The sequence below is a fragment of the Lacerta agilis genome, chromosome 13 (assembly GCF_009819535.1).
Source record: "Lacerta agilis isolate rLacAgi1 chromosome 13, rLacAgi1.pri, whole genome shotgun sequence".
Lineage (NCBI taxonomy): Eukaryota > Metazoa > Chordata > Lepidosauria > Squamata > Lacertidae > Lacerta > Lacerta agilis.
The window spans coordinates 37,990,663-38,009,367 of record NC_046324.1 but is presented as its reverse complement, the minus strand read 5'-3'; the positions used below and the strand labels follow the sequence as shown (position 1 = coordinate 38,009,367).

Below are 18,705 nucleotides of genomic sequence, written 5' to 3'. Positions count from 1 at the left end.
GAGCTCCATGGCTGCCAAAGCTTGTCCATTCATCTGAAGAGGCACTCAAGCGATGGTCTTCCCTCTTCATGTAAACAAACAGGGAATTCGGCTCACAGAGCAGCATACAAAACAGATGCGTCACATGCAAAAACCAGGATTGTGCGCATGGAACTCAGGTACAAAATCGCTCCCTCCTCTTCCCAAGATGCAAGAGAAACTCACACCGCCCATCATCTAATTACTTTGGAGCATTGGCCGTTCCCCATAAACCAGATGGATCGGAGCAGTGTTCAAGCTTGGATCCCTAGAAGTTATTGGCATACTTCTCCTATCATCCCTGATGGTTGGTAAAACTTTAGAAATGTGGTCCTCCATCTGTACTCTGAAGGCGCCATCTGTTTCAACTTTTAAAAACCTATTGAAAACTTTTCAATTCTGTAAGATTTATACAGGCAAGTAAGAATACCTCTTTCCATAAGGCTTAGCTGATTTCTCATTTTAACTTTTTTAATAGGGATTTTATTGTATGGAAGCGGGGGGGGGGGTGTTTTTGTTTTAATTGAGATATATAAATACTTTCTATAAATAAAATGAATTAAGCGACACAGTCCCTTTCTTCCACAGCATACCACTATCTCATTCTGTGAAGACCAGGCTCATTTAACTGCAGTTAGGCACGTTTGTCAAAAACGGTCTGAGGGGGGTAAAAAAAACAGAACCGATATCACATATCCACAGATGTCAAAAACATTCTGAGTTGTATCCAATGCTAGTCCTACTCAAGGTAAACCCATTGAGATTAATGGGAATGACTAACTTGGGTTCATTAGTTTCAATAGGTCTACTGGGGGGAGCAGGAATAGTTGGCTACAACCCTCTCTTTTGCATGATGTACAACTGACCTCCTTGGTTACCGACGATGAGAAAAGGAGGAACATGACCCCTTTCATGGGCTCCCCATCACTCCGGACGGATCCTGAAACGTTGTAACCAGCGACAACGAGAGGGCCAGAGGCATAAGCATTAGAATTGGTCACTCTTACAGTTGTGCTGGCCTGAAATATAGAAAAATGTGAACAGTTGGTCTCATAATTCCACAAAAACAGTTAACATACGGTTTTGGAGGCTTTTTGGGGGTAACTTCTGTAAGTATAAAACTATTTTGACCATTAAAAGATTTTTCTTGTTCTGAGAAAGTCAGCGCCTTCACTTCACCAGCGTATGGGGCAGATTTGTGTGCAAGCAATCTCTTCTTGCTCAATGCTTCAATTTTCAGCAGCACTCACCTCTTTCAGCATCCAGGTTGGATGGGAAGCAAAGATTTCGTATTCCCCAGGAAGGACCTTGAAAAAGGCATACCTGTAGAAAAGGAAAGTTAGTTCACAAATAGAATAGCTCTGGCTAACAGTGTGGGCTGCATGATGATATTTGTACCCCACCCACCATGTGCTTCACCACTGAGCTATGGTCCCCTGCCCTTCTTTTTCAAACAATCCCTGCAAGAATGTAAGAGAGGCATCGGAAGCAAAAACTTTCACACAGTCGCTAAGGCCCTACAGTTTTAACTGTCCCAAAACCACCTCTGGTATACAAGCAACACACTCTATTTACGCAGGCATTACCTTGATCTCTCAGCCAGATTCTTCTCTTTTAGTTACTGTGCTGTTTTTAAAATGGGGTTGTTTTACTCTGCATGCTATTTCTGGATTTCTACATTTTAACACTTGCGCAGTTGGGTTTTTCTGTTTGTAAATCGCCTTTATACTCGTGAGCCCTAAGTGCTGTATGTAAATAACCTATGCTTTGTAAACTAATGGTCCACGTATGTAGTCCCACTGGCACAATGGGACTGCCATTTCCTTTCCTCCCACCTGTGTGCTGCCCAAAGCTGCTCCAGGGAGCCCCTCAACTCTCCAGAGTTTATTTTGAGGGTGGGCGTGGCAGAGTGGGCTGGAGGGGGCAGGAGAGGAAGTGGAAAATCCACTGCACACACAGAAATCTGCTGCACCATTGGAGCTACAGCATGAGATACAGCCCCGTGGCAACAAGTCAGACTCACTTTCCGCCCGGCTGAGTGGTCGTGGCTTGTATGCTTGCCTCCGAACCAGGATTCCGCAGTGCAACAAGAACCCCGGCAGGACCCAGTGTCTGACCTTTGCTGAGAACCTGGAAAGAAGTTGACAGAGCAGCTCTTCAGCTTGCAGGGGGAAAAGCACAGAGGACCTGCTTCCCCATCACCTCCTCCAAAAGGAGGCAGCAGCGGTCAAACAACAAGGGCCTTTTACCTTCCCATTTACAGAGAAGCCTGTAAACACAAAGTTGATGTCACCTCCTTTAGTGCAAATGTCATTGATACCGTCCACGTGGATGTCCACGCTTGTGGGCTCTGGTGGGGAGGGAATGAAAGGAAAAGTATTAAACGGGGGGTGGGGAGAGATTATGTTGATGTCTTCTGTGTCTGCTATACATGAAGCATCATTCCTTAAACCATATCCGCCCCAAACATTTTAAAGCACTATGATGCCATTTTAACAATTACAGCTTTTAGCAAAGAATCCTAGGAAGTGTAGTCTGTTAAGGGTGCAAGAGTTGTTAGGAGAACAGTATTTCCCTTGCATAGAAACCTCTGCAACCTTAAACCATAGTTTCCAAGATTCTCTGGGGGAAGCCATGACTGCTAAAAATGGTATAGGGGTGGTGGCCTTGGTTGTTTCAGACATAATGTGAAGATGCTATCATTTTGCCAGAGTTTTCCCTGCCCCATGAGAGTGGGCCTTGCTATTTCTGAATTCATCCACCATGTTGCTAGAAGACAGAAACAGGCCCATTTGATGACATTTGGAACAGTTTTATTGCATTCGTTAACATCAGTTCATCAGATCAAAGACCCCCCGCAGACCTACAGCCGGGTTTGGAGGGCCTTATGTGGATTATTTTGAACACTTCTGGTCAATAGATTTATAAGTTGCAAGTGATTCCTAGTCTTAGTAATGGGAAAAGGAATACCATACCAGGCAAACAGGTTTAGCATCGGGTTTTTTTTTTAATGCAGTGATCCAAAGAGCTGTTTGGTTAACCTGTTTTATTGGTTGTTTTCATTATACTTGCAGGGGGAGGGATTCAAAACTGAATTCCTGTTTTTACCGGCTCCTGTGTACTTAGTGCTGTTTTAACTGTTGTTATGATACTGTGGATTTTAAAGGATTTTTTTTATACAGCTCAGGGTTTTGTTTTGTTTTTGTAAAATTAAGTAGCTTAGAAAGGCTTTCAGTAAATAGATAATAAAATCAAGGCAGCATTTCCACCCCAAAGACACAGGGTCACAGCATATTTTTCACCATGCAAGGCCCAGCATATCCTACACAGAGCCCTGTTCTTATCTCTATAGCTTTTGACTTTTTATCACCACAGAATAGATGTGAGGAATGCTTGGTGCTCCGGTTGCAAAACTACAACTCTCTTCAGTCCCAGAAAGCACAGTCAAGGACCAGGGATAGTGGGGAGCTGTAGTTCAGCCACAACTGAAGGGCCAAAGGTTCCCCACGCCAACTATAGAAGCAAATGCCACTAGAAATGAACTTTTGAAAACCTCAGTTTCAGTCCAGTGCAATCCTATACTGTCCTTTTCAGTGAGTTCAGTAGGACTTATTCCCAGATAAGAATGCATATGACTGCAACGTTACAGTGCAGTTTTGTACATTGGGTCAGCAAACCTTTTTTTCTGACAGCATGCCAAAAGTGAGCAGAGCCAAACATACACTCCAAAATGATCTAAAACCAACAATTGGAACAATTCATATCCCACCCCATCAAAAAACAAACAAACAAACAGGTACATACATACCAAAACTCCACCCTAGGGGAGGTTCAATTTTAAGGACAAAATCCCCCTACAAAAGAAATCATGAACATTTTTTGCAATTACAATAAAAACACAACAGCTTTCTAAAGAAAACCCAGCAGTTGACTATTTTCTATCTTAAATCCAATAAATCCTATGCACTAGGTGAAGTACTTTCTTTTATCTGTCCTGAAGCTTTTAACGTCCAGCTTCGTTAGATGTCCACAAGTTCTGAATGTCATGAGAGAGGCAGAACCTTTTCTCCATCCATTTTCTCCAGGCCATGAATAATTCTATAATCTGTTATTGTGTCATCTCTTACTCACCTTTTTTCTAAACTTAAAAGTCCCAAAAGCTGCAACCTTTCCTCTTAGTGGCATAACTCCATCCCCTTGATAATTGTGGTCGCCCTTTCTGAAAACTTTTCCAATTCTGCAATATCCCTTTTCAGGCGAAGTTACCCAAACTGTACACAGTATAGTAAGCCCTCAACCTATGTACATTTAACTTTTGTGCAATTAGCTGTACACACAGGGCAGAAAAATAACTCAAAACTCAAAAAGAGACCTACACCAGGGGTCAATAGCCTGGAACCAGTAGCCTCTCCCTCACCCAGCGCTAAAATTAGGCTTGAAAGCTTGCCACTGTAACCTGTAGAACAGACAGCAGCAATGTGTGGTTGATAGCGGTGTGGAATGGGGTGATGGTGTTCCCAGTTTCTCCGGTTTGTAAATTTACCCACAGGCACAAAAACGTTAGTGACCCCTGACTGTTACAGTTCAGGTACCATATGGTTGCTTACCTTATCATACAGAGGAATCATGAAGTAACCATTATTTGGAGCACAGTCTGTTTGGTATTTCAAGGTTCCATGCTTGGTGTACAATTTAATCTATAAATTGAAAGGGGGGGGGAACCCACAATGGAATACGGTCATTCTGCTACAGCAATTATTTATTATTTTAAACTCATATACCTCATTTTTCTTTATATTAAATAAACTCAAAAGCTTTTTGCAAAAAAATAAATATAAAATACAGAACACACAATGACCTGGTTTGCACGACACATTTAAACACAGTTAATATGGCTTCAGAGCAAAAACACCGTATGCAGGTGAACAGGAAGAAAACTAAGTGCTTCATGTCCATCCCCCCACTTCTCCTCCTGCTCCGCTCCAGGAAGCAAAGCCATGGTTTGGCTCAGCATTATGTCCAAACCCAGGCTCATGGTTCGGCTCCGCCAAACAAAACGTAACCAGTAAGCTAAGAAGAAACTTTGGATACAACTCTCAGTTTGTTCAGAGGGAGACAAAACGCAAGCCTGAGTTTGGATGTAACACTAAGCCAAAGCAAAGCTTAGTTCCCAGTAGCAGAGCAGGAGCACGGAGGTGCAAAACAGCCATTCTATCCCTGATGTTGCACTTTCACCTTTAAGCTACAGTTACACTTTTAACTATGGTTTAAAGCAGGGGTAGGGAACCTGTGGTCCTCCAGATGTCATTGGATGTCAATCAGTCTCAACCAGCAAAGCCAATGGTCAGGGGCTATAAGAGCTGTAGTCCAGCAACATCTGAAGGCTACAGGTATCCTACCCTACTTTACATGAAAGGCTAAGGCAGCCTTGCAAATAAGCCCACAAAAGTTACTGGCCTGCAAAAAAATAAATGAAAATACTAGCCTGTCTGATCACCCCAGAGGAGAAGCCACTATCTGAAAGACGCGCAATCACGACCCGCACTGAACCCCAAAGTGACCTGAAGGCATCACTCAACACGTCACAAAAAGAGTGCAATGGGGGGGGCACACCACCAACATGTTGGGGGGGCAGGAACAGGAACCCCCACACAAAATGGCTGTCAACTGTGTAACTTCTCCCAAGTGGACAGGCAGAGGCACACAACCTGCTTTGTGCTTCAGCGCTGGTCACAGAACAGGCTTTCCTTCTTCTGAGGACAACATAGTAGCAGGCTTAGTGCAAGGTGAATGCAAGACACCTCCAGGTTGTCAGCATTTCGCAAGAGCAGCTCAACAGCATAATGGAAACTTAGGTTTGCACAATTAACGTGATTAAAGAGTTCGTGGTGCAACAAATCCACTCTTATGTGTGTGGTGAGCGTTTTCTACAGCTACATAAGTGCCATGCACTAAAAAGCGCAGGGTAAGGAACTTGATCGGAGCATCTACTTTGGAACTCGCTGCCTATTGAGACTGAGCAAGGGGCCTTCGCTGAACTATCTTCGGAGGCTTCTAAAAAAAAATACATTCCCAGATGCTTATTGGAAAGTCGATGTGATTTTAAGCCACTTCAGAGTTTTAAAATTTTCTTTGCTTTAAACTAGGGTTGCGGGTTTTCCTTGATGCTGCTTTATCTTTTTGTAAAGCGCTTTGAGGGGTTTTGGAGGTGGGCTTTTTGTTTTGTTTTTACAGTGTATGAATTTAATGAAATAAGTAAGTAAAATGAGAAACGGGCCCTTGCTCCATTTCTTCTCCTTCTCAATCCCCCAGGAGCTGCTTCACCTGCCCGCCCCGTTTCAAATGCTAGATAGAGAGCGGGCGACGCCGGAGGCGCAGCGCTCACCTCGATCAGGGAATAGTTGATCTCCACGTCGGACTTGACGAAGCCCCCGCAGCCCACCACGATATCCTCGGAGCCCCGCGCCGCGTCCCACAAGCGGCAGCCCCACAGGAGCCACCAGAGCGCCGCCGGCGCCCATCCCCGCGGCATCGCGGCTCCCTCAGCCCCGCGCAGAGCAGCCTCGGAAAGTCGGCTCAGAGTCAGGAAGAGCGACGGCGCGTGCGCCGGATGCGCTCTATGGTCTCTTCCTCCCGGCCGGAAGCAAGCCCGTGCGAGAGGCGAAAGGGTTACCCCTGCTCCCCCTGGCGGCTGGGAGGGGAGTTGCGACTCCCAGGGTTGGGATAGCAAGGCGCTCCGAACGGCTTGGGTGCGGGGGGGGGAGGGGGAGGAGAGGACGCAGTGCTTTCAGAATGAGCGACGTCTGAGCCTGAAGAACGGTTTCCTGACGTAGAACGTGATGGGAGCCGGAGTGACGTAGTAGAGCGTCGGGATAGGACCCAGGTTCGAATCCCCCCGTCGGCCATGACCTTGGGGGCGGAGCAGTTCACTGCCTCTCTCAACCTAACCTACCTCACAGGGTTGTTGTGCGGCATTAAAATGAGAAGGGGGAGAAACATGTACAGCTCCTTGGAGAAAAACGGTGGGACAAAATGCAGTGGATAAAAATTGGTCCTCCATCTCGTCCTCCTTGGCTTCATTTCAATAGAGGAGGAGGGAGGTTGCACCCTCTAGGGTTGCACCAGAGCAGAAGTGTGGCTTAGTGGTTAAAGTGTCAGACCTGGGAGGCCAGAGTTCAAATTCCCACTCAGTCATGAAGCTCACAGGTGCCCCAGGGCCAGTCGCCGTCTAGCCTACCTCACAGGGTTGTTGTGAGAATGAAATGAAGACTGTGGGGAACTGTGTGTGCCCACCTTGAGCTCCTTTGGAGGAAAAGTAGGATATAACCCTGGGAGTTTTAAGTGTTGGAGTTGTCACTCTTTGAGAGGCAAACTACAGTTCCCAAGAGTACTTGAGGAAAGCCATTTTGCTTTAAAATGCTTATGCAGCCTTGGTTAGGATTGTGCTGTTATTTCTGAAGGAAGGTTTGTGCAGTCGAGCTACACTCTGAAGCACTCTAATGTTTAACCTCAGTATGGAACTTACTTCTGAGTAAACCTGGTTGGGACAGAGCTGCAAGGCTCTGCTTACTTGATAAGTTCCCATTGATAAGCAATGAGACTTAACTCCTGAGCAAACTTGTTTAAGAAAACTGGTAAAGAAATTATCATTGATTGATTTCTATTAATTTTATTATTTAATAAAACTTATAAACTGCTTGATGGTAAAAAAAAACCCAACAACTGTACTTAAAACTTTCAAACAAGATTTAAATCAAAGATGAATTAAAAACTCAGTTTAATGTCAACATTTTACATGACTGGATAGGCTTGCCTAAACAAAAATGTTTTTAGCATTTCATCAAAAAGAGTAACTGACTGATGTCAATAGGCAGGGAGTTCCAAAGTTTGCATGCTGAAAAAGACAAGTGGCCATGGTATTCCTGAGGTGGATTACTTAAGCAATAAAATCACACACCACAAAGCTGAGCAGGTGGCATGAAGCCCATTGCACTTGCTGTTGCTAAATCAGGGGGCTGCTTTGCAGCTTGGGAGAATCATTTACCAGTTCGGTTTATTCAGTTATTTTATAACAAACCTGTTGCCCGAGCCCCGCTGGACTTTACTACAGCAGCCTCACAAAACCCCTTTTGCCTGTAGAAGGAATCCAGCTCACTTTCTGCTCTTCCCTGTTGAGAGGGATGGTTTGGAGTTGCCAGGCATGCATGCATAAAAATGTTTATCTCGTGCTCCAGTACAATTATCCAAACATGCTGTGGCCCAAAACAGATGCGGCCCAATCGCCTTCTAAATCCGGCCCGCGGACAGTCTGGGAATCAGCGTGTTTTTACATAAGTAGAATGTGTCCTTTTATTTAAAATGCACCTCTGGGTCTGCCTGGTGTTTTTACATGAGTAGAATGAGTGCTTTTTATTTAAATGCATCTCTGGGTTATTTGTGGGGCATAGGAATTCGTTGTTGTTGTTTTAAATCAAAATATAGTCCGGCCCCCCACAAGGTCTGAGGGACAGTGGACCAACCCCCTGCTGAAAAAGTTTGCTGACCCCTGTTCTAACTCTTTATATATGTAACTGTTTTATGTGTTAATTATGTTGTACATTGCTTCAGGATGCCCCATGGGAAGCAGTTCAAAAATGAAATTAATACTAATAACCTCCCATTTTCTCCATTTGGGCACATTTAAAATCAATTCCCATGCCCCCCTTAAAAAACAACAACAACCCTGTTTCTGCTGAAGGCATGCCCTTGGCAAAACAAGCCCATGCTAGAGAGGCTAGTCGAATCCCCGCCCCTTTGAAAGAGGCAGTTCTCAAGCCAAAGGGGGCAGGAATTGTGGAAAGGAGACTAGACAGCAAACTGGAGCAGCCGCGGAAGATCAGGAGTGGCTGCTGACAAGGCAACAAGCAGGAACCATGAGCGGAGTGAGCTGGCTGTGCAGCTCCAAGGAGGATCAATTTGCAGAGCTGTGGGTGAGTGTCAGCCACGTGTCTCAGCTGGGCAAAGTTTTCTGGGTGAGCTGCAACAAGAGAGAAAGTAGATCTGGTGGCCTCTTTGCTGCATGGCATTTACAGCTTCTGGTCACTGTCCCTCTTGCACAACTAAGCAATGCACATCCACTTGTACACAGAGAGGTAAGGGGCCATGCCACGTGTTTTCCTGGTGTGGTAGTAGGGCGAATGGGTCACTCTGCCACAAACCTCATCTTCTCCCCTCCCCTCGTTCTTTCTTCCAGTGGGCGGGGAGGGGGGCTGTCAGCTTTATCCTCCTAAGACTGTGTACACATGCCCTCTCTCCTCACTGGCGTTGCAAGCTGCGCACACATGAGCTTGGCTGTGCACACATGAGCTTGGCACACATCCATAGCCACCCCATAGTTTCTCGAGGAATACTGCTCTCTGATGCATTGCCCCACAGGCCTGCTTGCATCTGATACGAAAAGGCAAGCCGCCTTCGGTTCCGCGATGAAGCTGAGGTGTGCGCGCTTGAGAAAGCTGTCGCAGATGTGCAAATGACAGCTTCCTGAATGGGAGTCAGGGGGCATGAGGGTTGCAAGTGCATGGAATCTAAATATGTAACAGGCATCCGGTGAATATATGCTCAGCCTCTCTCTGGTTTGTACAGCAATGTGCAAAGGCAACTTGAAACGCAGCCTGGGGTGTGAGTATGTGAACACGCTCTCTGCATTTTAAGCCACAAATGTATATACATAGCCTCTGTTGCAGTGCTGCCCCTTGTAAACCTCAGCAGGGAGGAGGATGGGGACAAAACTAGAATTAGATGGCTCCGCCTCTTATTGGCTCTGGCCCCACCTACTGTTGGGCCTCCCCACCTTCCACCCTGCCAGCCCCAATGGGGCAGCAGCCACCACTGTTTTCATCTCTCTTTAATGCTAAGTTCCTGATTTCTCCCCTAGATTCATTCTGGATGCAGGTTCAGTGAGCAAGAAGCCAGCCTAGTCAACGGTCCTGTTAAACTTTCCTTACTGATCTGTCAGTATCTGTGTACAGTTGAGAAACTTTGGACTTCTATGGCAATTAAAACACACACAGACACATATCCAAATGTGCTAATCCTTTCTCATAGACTGCAGCTGAAATTATTCCCTTTTGCGCCTTAATATTTGGAAATTAGGGCAAGAGATGGAGCAAGTACTGCTTTAAAATGACTGTACAATTTTATCTGTTTATTTATTTAACAGTGAAATCCTCTAAACATTTATTCAGGTGTAAGTCCCAGAGGCAAAAGTAGGTGGAACATCAAATGTAAATTCTGCCTTTGCACAGTAGGCTTTTTTCCGACACAAGCAAGAGGCATGAACAGAGTTCAAGGACGCATTCCAGCCAAGCAAAAACACTCAGGATACAAAGCAGGGTCAATTTTGAAAAAAAAAGTTTACTGTGCATTTATTTATTTGGTACAGCTTTTGGAACACGGTTTCTATATATCTATCACGGCCAGGCAGTTACCTCAGTAAAACAACAATAATCACATCTAAAATAAACAATCAGCTAGCTAAAACATTGCAATGCTGGCTGTTCCCTCTTAAGGGCATTCCCCTGAGCATGTGCAAAGCGCTTTTCCATTACTCCATTCAGTATACTTAGAAATGGCTTTGGTGCAAGTCTGATTTCCATGCATTTTGAACTGGGAATCAGATTTATAAAAGTATCATAGTTCATCAGCAGAGCACATGCCTTCCATATAAAAGGTCCCAGGTTCAGTTTTATTTCTTTAAAAATATATATATGTAAAGGGTACGCTCACCCTCTTTTGGCTCTGCCTGACAACCATGCCCACTTTTCACTCTGGTATCACCTACTGCCAGTATGCAGCTCTCAAGACAGAAAGTGGTCCTCAGCAGAGCATGGGTTTGTCAGGAAATGGCCTACTCACAAGTAGGACCCTGGCAGAGACACATGCCCAACTGGCATGTTCCCTCCTTCCTGGGCGATCGTTCGGGAGCTTCTCATCCTCTTCAGCCCCCGGACATCATAGTGATTGATGTGGGAGTATATCAACACACTCTTAGGCATCCGCAGAGGTTTGCGCAGTTGCGTAACAGACCACAGCAACTCAGCAGGTTGGTTAACCTACTTTATTACATATATACACAGTCGGAGCACTTCAACATGACTCCCTCTCCCTCTAGCATCAGACAGCAAAGAGAAAGAACAAAGGACAATAGTCCTACTTCAGGGAAACACAGTAAGACAAAACATCCTGTCTACGCAGGGGCGTAGCGAGGGGGGCAGGCCGCCCCGGGTTCCATAATGGAGGGGGTGACAAATCAGCAAGGAAAATGTTTTTTGGGGGGGGAAATTGGAATTTTTTTTTAATGTCTGCTCCGAAGGTCTTATCTTACTATACTAGGGATTATATAGCTATATATGAAATTTCATCCATATCGGTTAATATCTTGACCCTCCTCCACCAAAATAGCTGTTCACTTGGCTGTTTTCCTGTGTCATGAAGGCTGAAATTTCAGTTCAGAGAACACATACTGTTCCCAACCCTAACCCTGTGGAAAGCCATCTAATTGGACTTTGAGAGGTTTTTAGGAGGTAATTTAATTATTGTTTGATTTTATACCAATGTTATGTATCTGGTGTTAGCCACCCTGAGCCCGACTTCGGCCGGGGAGGGTGGGATATAAATAAAAGGGTTTTTTATTATTACTTGTTATTATTTCTTTGTAAGAAAATATGAAATAACGTAAAACCATTTTTGCGGGGGGGGGGGGTCCAATGCGGGGGGTTGACAAGAAATTTTCTGCACTGGGTACCACCTGAACTTCCCATGCCGGGGGGGGGGTGACAAAAAAAAATTGTCCTCGGGTACCAATTTACCTAGCTAAGCCCCTGTGTCTACGCCACTTCCCACTTCCCACTCTGTGGAATGAAAACACATACCCAGTCATGTGAAATACAATAAACCCATGACTGCACACAGGGGAATGAGTCTCCCAACATCTCTGCTTTAAAACTTCAGCATTCCTGCTGTTCTGTCATTGCAGGATTGGAACCAGACATGGCATACAGCTACGCCAAGCTTTACTTCGTGTTTTGAGAGCACCGTGCTGATTTGGATTCCATGTGTCTACCTTTGGGTCTCTTTCCCTGTCTATTACCTCTATCTTAGGAAAAACTGCAGAGGTTACATCAGGATGTCAGCTATCTTCAAAGCAAAAATGGTAAGGCTGGGTCTCGGGGGGTCTGAAGATTTAGGTCCTCTCCAGACTGTCGTCATTTTGCAGGAGGTTTTCAATCAGATACTGGAAATTTAGGTGTGGATTACATGACTCCGTCATCGTAGTTTAATGAATCCACCTTTTAAAAAACCAACCATGGGCCTTTTTGTGGTTAGGGGGAATGCACTGAAAAGTGTGCAACAAATGAAGGATTTTGTGGGGAAACATATTTTAAAATGCACAAGCAAATCAGGATGAATTGGGGATGCTCCTTGTCATATACCGTAAGCTGCCTGTCAGAGGTGGTTGCCATGTTGCAGGGAGCGCCAAAATAATGCTTCAGAATGGATAGAGAGAGGCGCCGAATTTTAGTATCAAAGTTCACCAAATCAGAACAAATGCTTTATTATTATTATTATTATTATCAACAACCACAACTGACCCTTCACCCTAAGGTCTCAGGGCAGGTTAGAACCATTAAAACACAACGTTAAACACCTTTTGAAACAACGTATAATCACAGAAATATGACAGGTCCTCAAAGTCTACAGCTTGGGTATCAAAAGCCAGAGAAAAGAGGTGTGTCTTCAGCCCTCAGTGAAAGCTACAGAATGAAGACACACCTCTGTGGGCAGAGAGTTTCACAAAGGGGCTGCCACAGAGAAGGCCCTCCCCCAGGACACTCACCAAGCTTTTGAGCGTGGTGGAACAACCAATAGGGCCCTATCTGTCAATCATGGGGAAGAGGTATTTGGGGCCATTTAGGGCTTGATGCACTAATGTGAGCACCTTGAACTGGGCCTGGAAATGAACTGACAACCAATGCAGATGTTTTAGAATGGGTTATGGGAGACGTGAAGGGAACCCCAGCTAGTTTGAGCCAATGGAAGTTTCACAGTCATCTTCTTTTTTTTTTTAATAAGATTTTATTGGTTTTCCATATAAACAAAAACACAAAAACAATACACAAATACAACATACAACTTTTTTCAAACAAACCTAGACATAAATACATCTATAACAAAACACCTACATCCCTTTACTTTTTACAGATAAAAGGAATTCTTGTTCCAAATCTTCTAAAAAAAGACTTCCCCCGTTTTCCCTCCTTTGCCTTCAATACTAATATACTTTGATAACATCCATTTTTGGCTTTAAAATCCATTATCCATATCCACTTTTATTAAAATATTCCAATAAATTTCTTTACCTTAATAATCATTCAAATATCTTTAGTTCAAAATCATAAAAACTTAACATCTTATAATATCACATAATAATTCTTAAATCAATCTTATATTTCTTCTTATTTAAACTGCTGCTGATAGTCAATCACATATCTCTTCACTAATTCAAAATCCTATAATCTTAACACGCTATCTTCAGGGTACCATAGAGCCATCCTAATTAAATTTCTATCATTTTCACCCTATCCCCCTTCTTACCATTTTCCTACACTCTCCCAAGCTCACCCCCCATTCATCTATGCATCTCCCTCCATCATCCTTGTTCAGTGTCAGCTCACAATTTATAAACCTCCCCCTGGGAGCCTCGGGAAACACCAACTCTCATCTTCCAGCATCTCCACTTCGTAGTTTAAATTATCTTCCACTTGTGTTTTCAAAAATCTTCTCACCTTCATCTCTGGACTCCCACTCCAGAGACAGGATGTTGCTCTTTCAGTCAAAACATAAACCCTGTGTCTCTCACTCCAACAGGGTTTTACATTTCCTTGGATTTGCTCAGTCACTTTATTGCATTTCTCCAGTATTTCCTCCAGCTCCCTGGCAAGGTTTACTTCCAGTTTATCAAAGTTCTCCCAAATCTGGCTACTTTTTCTCGATCCATAAATGATTTCTTTAAAGTTAAACCTTATCAAGTCCATTTTCTGATTCATCAGTTCTAATTGTAAAAGGGTTGTCCTTTGTTCCTGGGTAGTGCCCGGATCTAAGATCAGTTTAAAAACGAAAGCAAGCATGGTTGAAGAAGACAAAGGGTGTCAAGTGTCAGTAATTTTCCATCTTTAAGTGCTAGTTTCCCAGCGCCATTTTCCCCTGCGACAGGGTGCCAAGAACAATCCAAAAATCCACAAAAGAGATATTTCCAAAATCTTCAATCCCCTCACAGGGATTTAATCCATCTCATCTGTCAAAGTACTTCAAAGCGACATTGTATCTAACAGTGCAGCTGCAGCTACTTGAGACTAAATTACCTTCTCTGCACAACAAAGGAGAGGGACGGGCTTCCTTTTGACATCCCTCCCGGTTGCCAATTGTTAAATTGTAATCCAATTAGTTCCGTACTTACAGCAGCCGGGGTTCTTTCTTTTTCTTTAAATTGACAGGAAATGCTTGGCGCTCAAGTCTGGCGGGATCGCTGCTTTGTTCTCCGGGGGCAGTCGTCTCTTCAGTCCCGTGTCGGAGCCTCACTCACCCGATTTTCCCCCTTACGAGGGTCAATCGGGAGCGGGGACGGCACGTCTGGGACCCACGAGATCGCGGTCCACGGGACGCTCTTCCCGTGGCTTTGAGGGGCCCGAGGCGCAGGCTCAGTAACCCCTAAAACCCCTCGGGGAACCGGAGCTCTTCAGCTCCCGTCCGCCATTACCCGGCACCAAACCGGAAGTCGTTTCACAGTCATCTTCAAGGGCAGCCCCACTAAAATAAGACTGGACATAGTTGAACCTTGTGTAAGCTATGTGCAAGCAAATTGTTATGTACTGAGTTGAATAGGGTCCAAAATGCAGCAGTCTGATTGGTCCTAGAACAATAGGATTCAGAATGCATCAGTCTGATTGGTCCTAGAACAATAGAATCCAGAATGCAGCAGTCTGATTGGTTCGCAGGAGCCACCCAATCCAGCTCCAGGTGGAAGTGAATCCGCAATCCGATTGGCATACAGGAGTATCCCGGAATTAGCCAATCACATGGGGCCCATTGTGTAAATAGTGTATATAAAGCAAACGTTTTGGGGGAACTGCATTCCTCACTACTATGAGCTGAATAAAGAGCATGAAATTCACACTTGACTCCGAGTATATTTCACAAATCAAGACAAATACTCTGTGAACCTATCACCCAGAGGCACACTTATGCCTCTGTTTCCTCAGGGTTTTACTCAAACTAAGTTTTAGTCATTGGATGCATTGAAATGAATGAACCTAAATTAGTTCAATGTGTCTGCTCTGTGTAGAACTTACATTCTTCATGGCTAGAAACAGGTGAGATGTTGATGCCTTTGTTTTGCCCCTTTCACACCCACTCTTTCCTTTGAGTCTGCTGTTCTAATTGAGGTATTCTCCCTGTTTCCAGGTTCTTGGCTTTTCCTTGCTCTTGCTGTGTCTCTCAGCTGCCTTCTACATCCTTTGGGAAGCAACCCGGGGGATTCCTCGTGCACCGGGATTTATCATTGCTCCTCCTTTGCAAGTGGTCACAATGGTAACACTTATTATTTTTCTCTTGTGTTTTTCACATTGTACCTTTTTTAAACAAACAAAAAACCCCAAAACTTCCTGGTCCTCTTCAAAATCAGTGCACACATGAGAAAGGAATTAGGCACGTTTCAGCTGGAGGAGACGGAAGGGAGAGAGAGAGCAGCACTCTTCAGATACCTGAAGGGATGCCACATAGAAGTGTGCAGAGGGTTGAGGCTCAGTGGTAGAGCATCTGCTTTGCATCCAGGAAGTCCCAGGTTCGATCACAGGGAGAAACCCCTGCCTGCAAGACAGATGCTGTAGCACAAAGCCAGGGGCCCTTCCCTGAAAAAAATAAAAGAGTTTTTTATTCCCCCAGTGCATATTCCAAGTGTTGGGCATGATCCAGAATAACACAAGTAAAGGGTTAAAGCACCTCCAGCCCCAAAGTACCCCATACCTTCCCCGCTAGGGTCCCGATTAAGATCTGGAACCCCATTCGGTACAATTGTGTGACCATGTCTTACAAACGGGATTGTGTTTTAGCGGGAGTGCTTTTTACAACAAAAACATCATAAAAAAGAATGCTGTGTCTTGCCAGGGAGACTCAGACTTTTAACCTTGTTTCATGTTTTTATTCCTTTCGGTGTTACTTTCCCCCCAGTTGGCACAAATTTGTTTTACCATGTTTGAAAAGAGGGGCACGTTACCAGCTACCAGCGATGTTTGGCATTTTAAGGGTTGTTTATATTGGATATTTTTCCGTCTATAAGACGCCCCCCCATGTATAAGACGCCCCCTAATGGGGGGGGGCGCAGATTTAAGAAAATGGGGGGGGAGAGATGTATCCAAGTATAATAAGGGGAAAACCCTAGTCTTATACACAGTAAAATACGGTACTTTGCATTTGGGTCTAAATCCATTTCTGTTGCCATTACACTGCGTTACTCTCATGCTGTTCAGCATTTTTGTCATGTTGGTTTGATGGCTAGATAGAAATAAATTTGAACCTAGTATGACCATGTTTTTTAAAATGTTTTATATGAAGCATTTCCCCCCTGCCTTCTTTTTTTTTTTTAAAGGTCCTGGTGATATTTCTAACCCAGATGGAACGACTGAAAGGTGTGCAGTCTTCGGGCGTTTTGCTGGTGTATTGGTTACTCTTCTTCCTCTCTTCTGTCGTTCCCTTTAGCTCCAAAATACAACATGCCGCGGTAGGTGCAAGTCCATAATTAAGTATAAGTCTATAATTGCTTGCTCATAGTGGCTATATACTACCTCCTGGGTCAGAGGCTACATTTACACCATACATTTAAAGCACTATGCTACCACTTTGAACAGCCATACCGTCCACCAAAGAATTCTGGGAGCTGTAGTGTGTTAAGGGTGCTGAGAGTTGTTAGGAGACTCCTGTTGCTCTTATACCTCAACCAGGGAGGGCATTCCACAAACTAGGAACCGCCACTGAAAAGGCCCTGTCATGGGTCAGTGCCAACCTGGTAACCTCCAATGGTGGCACCACCAATGAGGCCATGCTTGCTGATTGTAGGCTCTGAGGTGCTGGATGTTAGAGAACACACCCTTTTCGGTGCTTGAATCCCAAGACACTTAAGGCTTTATATGCTCATGATCCATGGGGTCACGAAGAGTCGGACACGACTGAACGACTGAACAACAACAAAATTAACACCTTGGGTTTGGCTCAGTATCTCATCATGTGACGCAAGAGTCTCCTCACTTTCTGAAGAAAGCTAATACAGTGGTACTTCGGTTTTCATATGTTTGGAAGCCAAACATTTCGGTTTTAGAATGCTGAAAACCCGGAAGTAAATGCTTCCGGTTTCGAACGCGCCTCAGAAGTCGAACTGCTTCCGCTGTATGTTCCTCATTTTTCTCAATTAAAATTGCAGGCCGCTCATTGTGCCTCGGTTGTCAAACGTTTCGGAAGTTGAACTGTATTCCGGAATGGATTACGTTCGACAACCGACGTACTGCTGTATCTCCTGACTTCCTTTTAATACTGTGATTTTATTTATGGATGGGTTCCATGTCTCCCCCCCCCCTGAGATTTTAAAAATGTAAAAGCAGCTTTCAAAAGCTATTCTAAAGCTATTTCTGTGATAGTGTTATCCTGCATAAACCACTTGGTTGTTGGTTGCTGTTGTTTCTGGTGAGAAGCTAATGCTGCCTTTACAGTAGGGAAGGAGGACATGGTCTCCTAAATATGCATAATGACAAGCAATTCTTTTTTATTTTTGCAGGGATTCAGAGAAGAACCTGTCCATCGTGTTATCTCATACGTTCGTTTCACCTTGGTCGTATCAGAACTGATCCTCTGCTGCTTTGTAGATCACCCTCCTTTCTTCTCCAAAGTTGGCAATGATGCCGTAAGCATTTCTGCTTTTCATTTATAGAGCCTCCAATGTTTCCTTTAAGATGCCAGGTATATAGTCCTTATTGCTACAGGGAAAAGAGTTGGTATGTTCTCCAAAAACCAAAAGGTCATATGTAGGTCTGCTCAGAAGTAAATTCCACTTAGTTCAATGGGATTTACTTCCAGGTAAGTATGCATATGATTGCAACTTAAAAGAATGGAAAACAAAGAACGAATTAAGAAGCAGACTTTGTTTTATACATATAGACAGATAACACGCTATAATGACCCCAAAGTGCAGATATGAACTGTTTTAAAGAAATGTTTTTGACAGTTCGCACTGGATGGTCATTTCTCAACAGGCCTCTGCAGTAAGAACCACATGTTCAGTGGCATTAATCTGGCATCTGAAAGATTTGGGGAAACGACATGTAGGTTATCCTCATTCACAATTCAAACCGGCTCTCTGAGAACTTCATATGAGGTCCTTGGAGTCAAATAAATTGTGTGGATGAGTGACAATGTACATGGAACTGCTGGTAGCTTCTCTCGCACAGTTTTGAATCATGTGCACAGTTATGCAAGCAATCTCCCTTAACGTAATGCATTCTTGTATGTTATTTTCGCTAATATCTTCATTTCAATGCAATTTTACCCCTACTATATGCATTTTTGTAAACATTATTTGCTCAGAGAATTGCATTCCAAAATTTG

The 18,705-nt window shown here is 44.1% G+C and overlaps 2 protein-coding genes across 5 annotated transcripts in view; one reads left to right on the top strand and one right to left on the bottom strand.

Annotated features, from left to right (window-relative positions):
- The window catches only part of LOC117056347 (nodal modulator 1-like), a 33,667-nt gene extending 27,079 nt beyond the window's left edge, over positions 1–6,588 (bottom strand). Inside the window, exons 1-7 of the mRNA XM_033166580.1 lie at positions 6,404–6,588; positions 4,626–4,715; positions 3,827–3,872; positions 2,268–2,368; positions 2,042–2,148; positions 1,269–1,341; positions 885–1,037 (exon numbers count right to left, since the gene is read on the bottom strand). Of these exons, the coding sequence (XP_033022471.1) occupies positions 885–1,037; positions 1,269–1,341; positions 2,042–2,148; positions 2,268–2,368; positions 3,827–3,872; positions 4,626–4,715; positions 6,404–6,550 (717 nt within the window). The 5' untranslated portion in view covers positions 6,551–6,588. The remainder of the gene's footprint in view (positions 1–884; positions 1,038–1,268; positions 1,342–2,041; positions 2,149–2,267; positions 2,369–3,826; positions 3,873–4,625; positions 4,716–6,403) is intronic.
- A 2,255-nt stretch (positions 6,589–8,843) lies between these two features.
- LOC117056251 (multidrug resistance-associated protein 6-like) overlaps positions 8,844–18,705 on the top strand; it is a 42,138-nt gene continuing 32,276 nt past the window's right edge. For 3 of the 4 annotated variants that reach the window (XR_004427717.1, XR_004427718.1, XM_033166433.1), the window contains exons 1-5: positions 8,844–8,987; positions 12,032–12,208; positions 15,517–15,642; positions 16,700–16,831; positions 17,879–18,004. Coding sequence is in view for 2 of the 4 variants with exons in the window: in XM_033166433.1 (XP_033022324.1) it covers positions 8,931–8,987; positions 12,032–12,208; positions 15,517–15,642; positions 16,700–16,831; positions 17,879–18,004 (618 nt within the window). In the remaining 2 variants the exon portion in view is untranslated. The remainder of the gene's footprint in view (positions 8,988–12,031; positions 12,209–15,516; positions 15,643–16,699; positions 16,832–17,878; positions 18,005–18,705) is intronic. The other variant, XM_033166434.1, reaches the window with a different exon arrangement.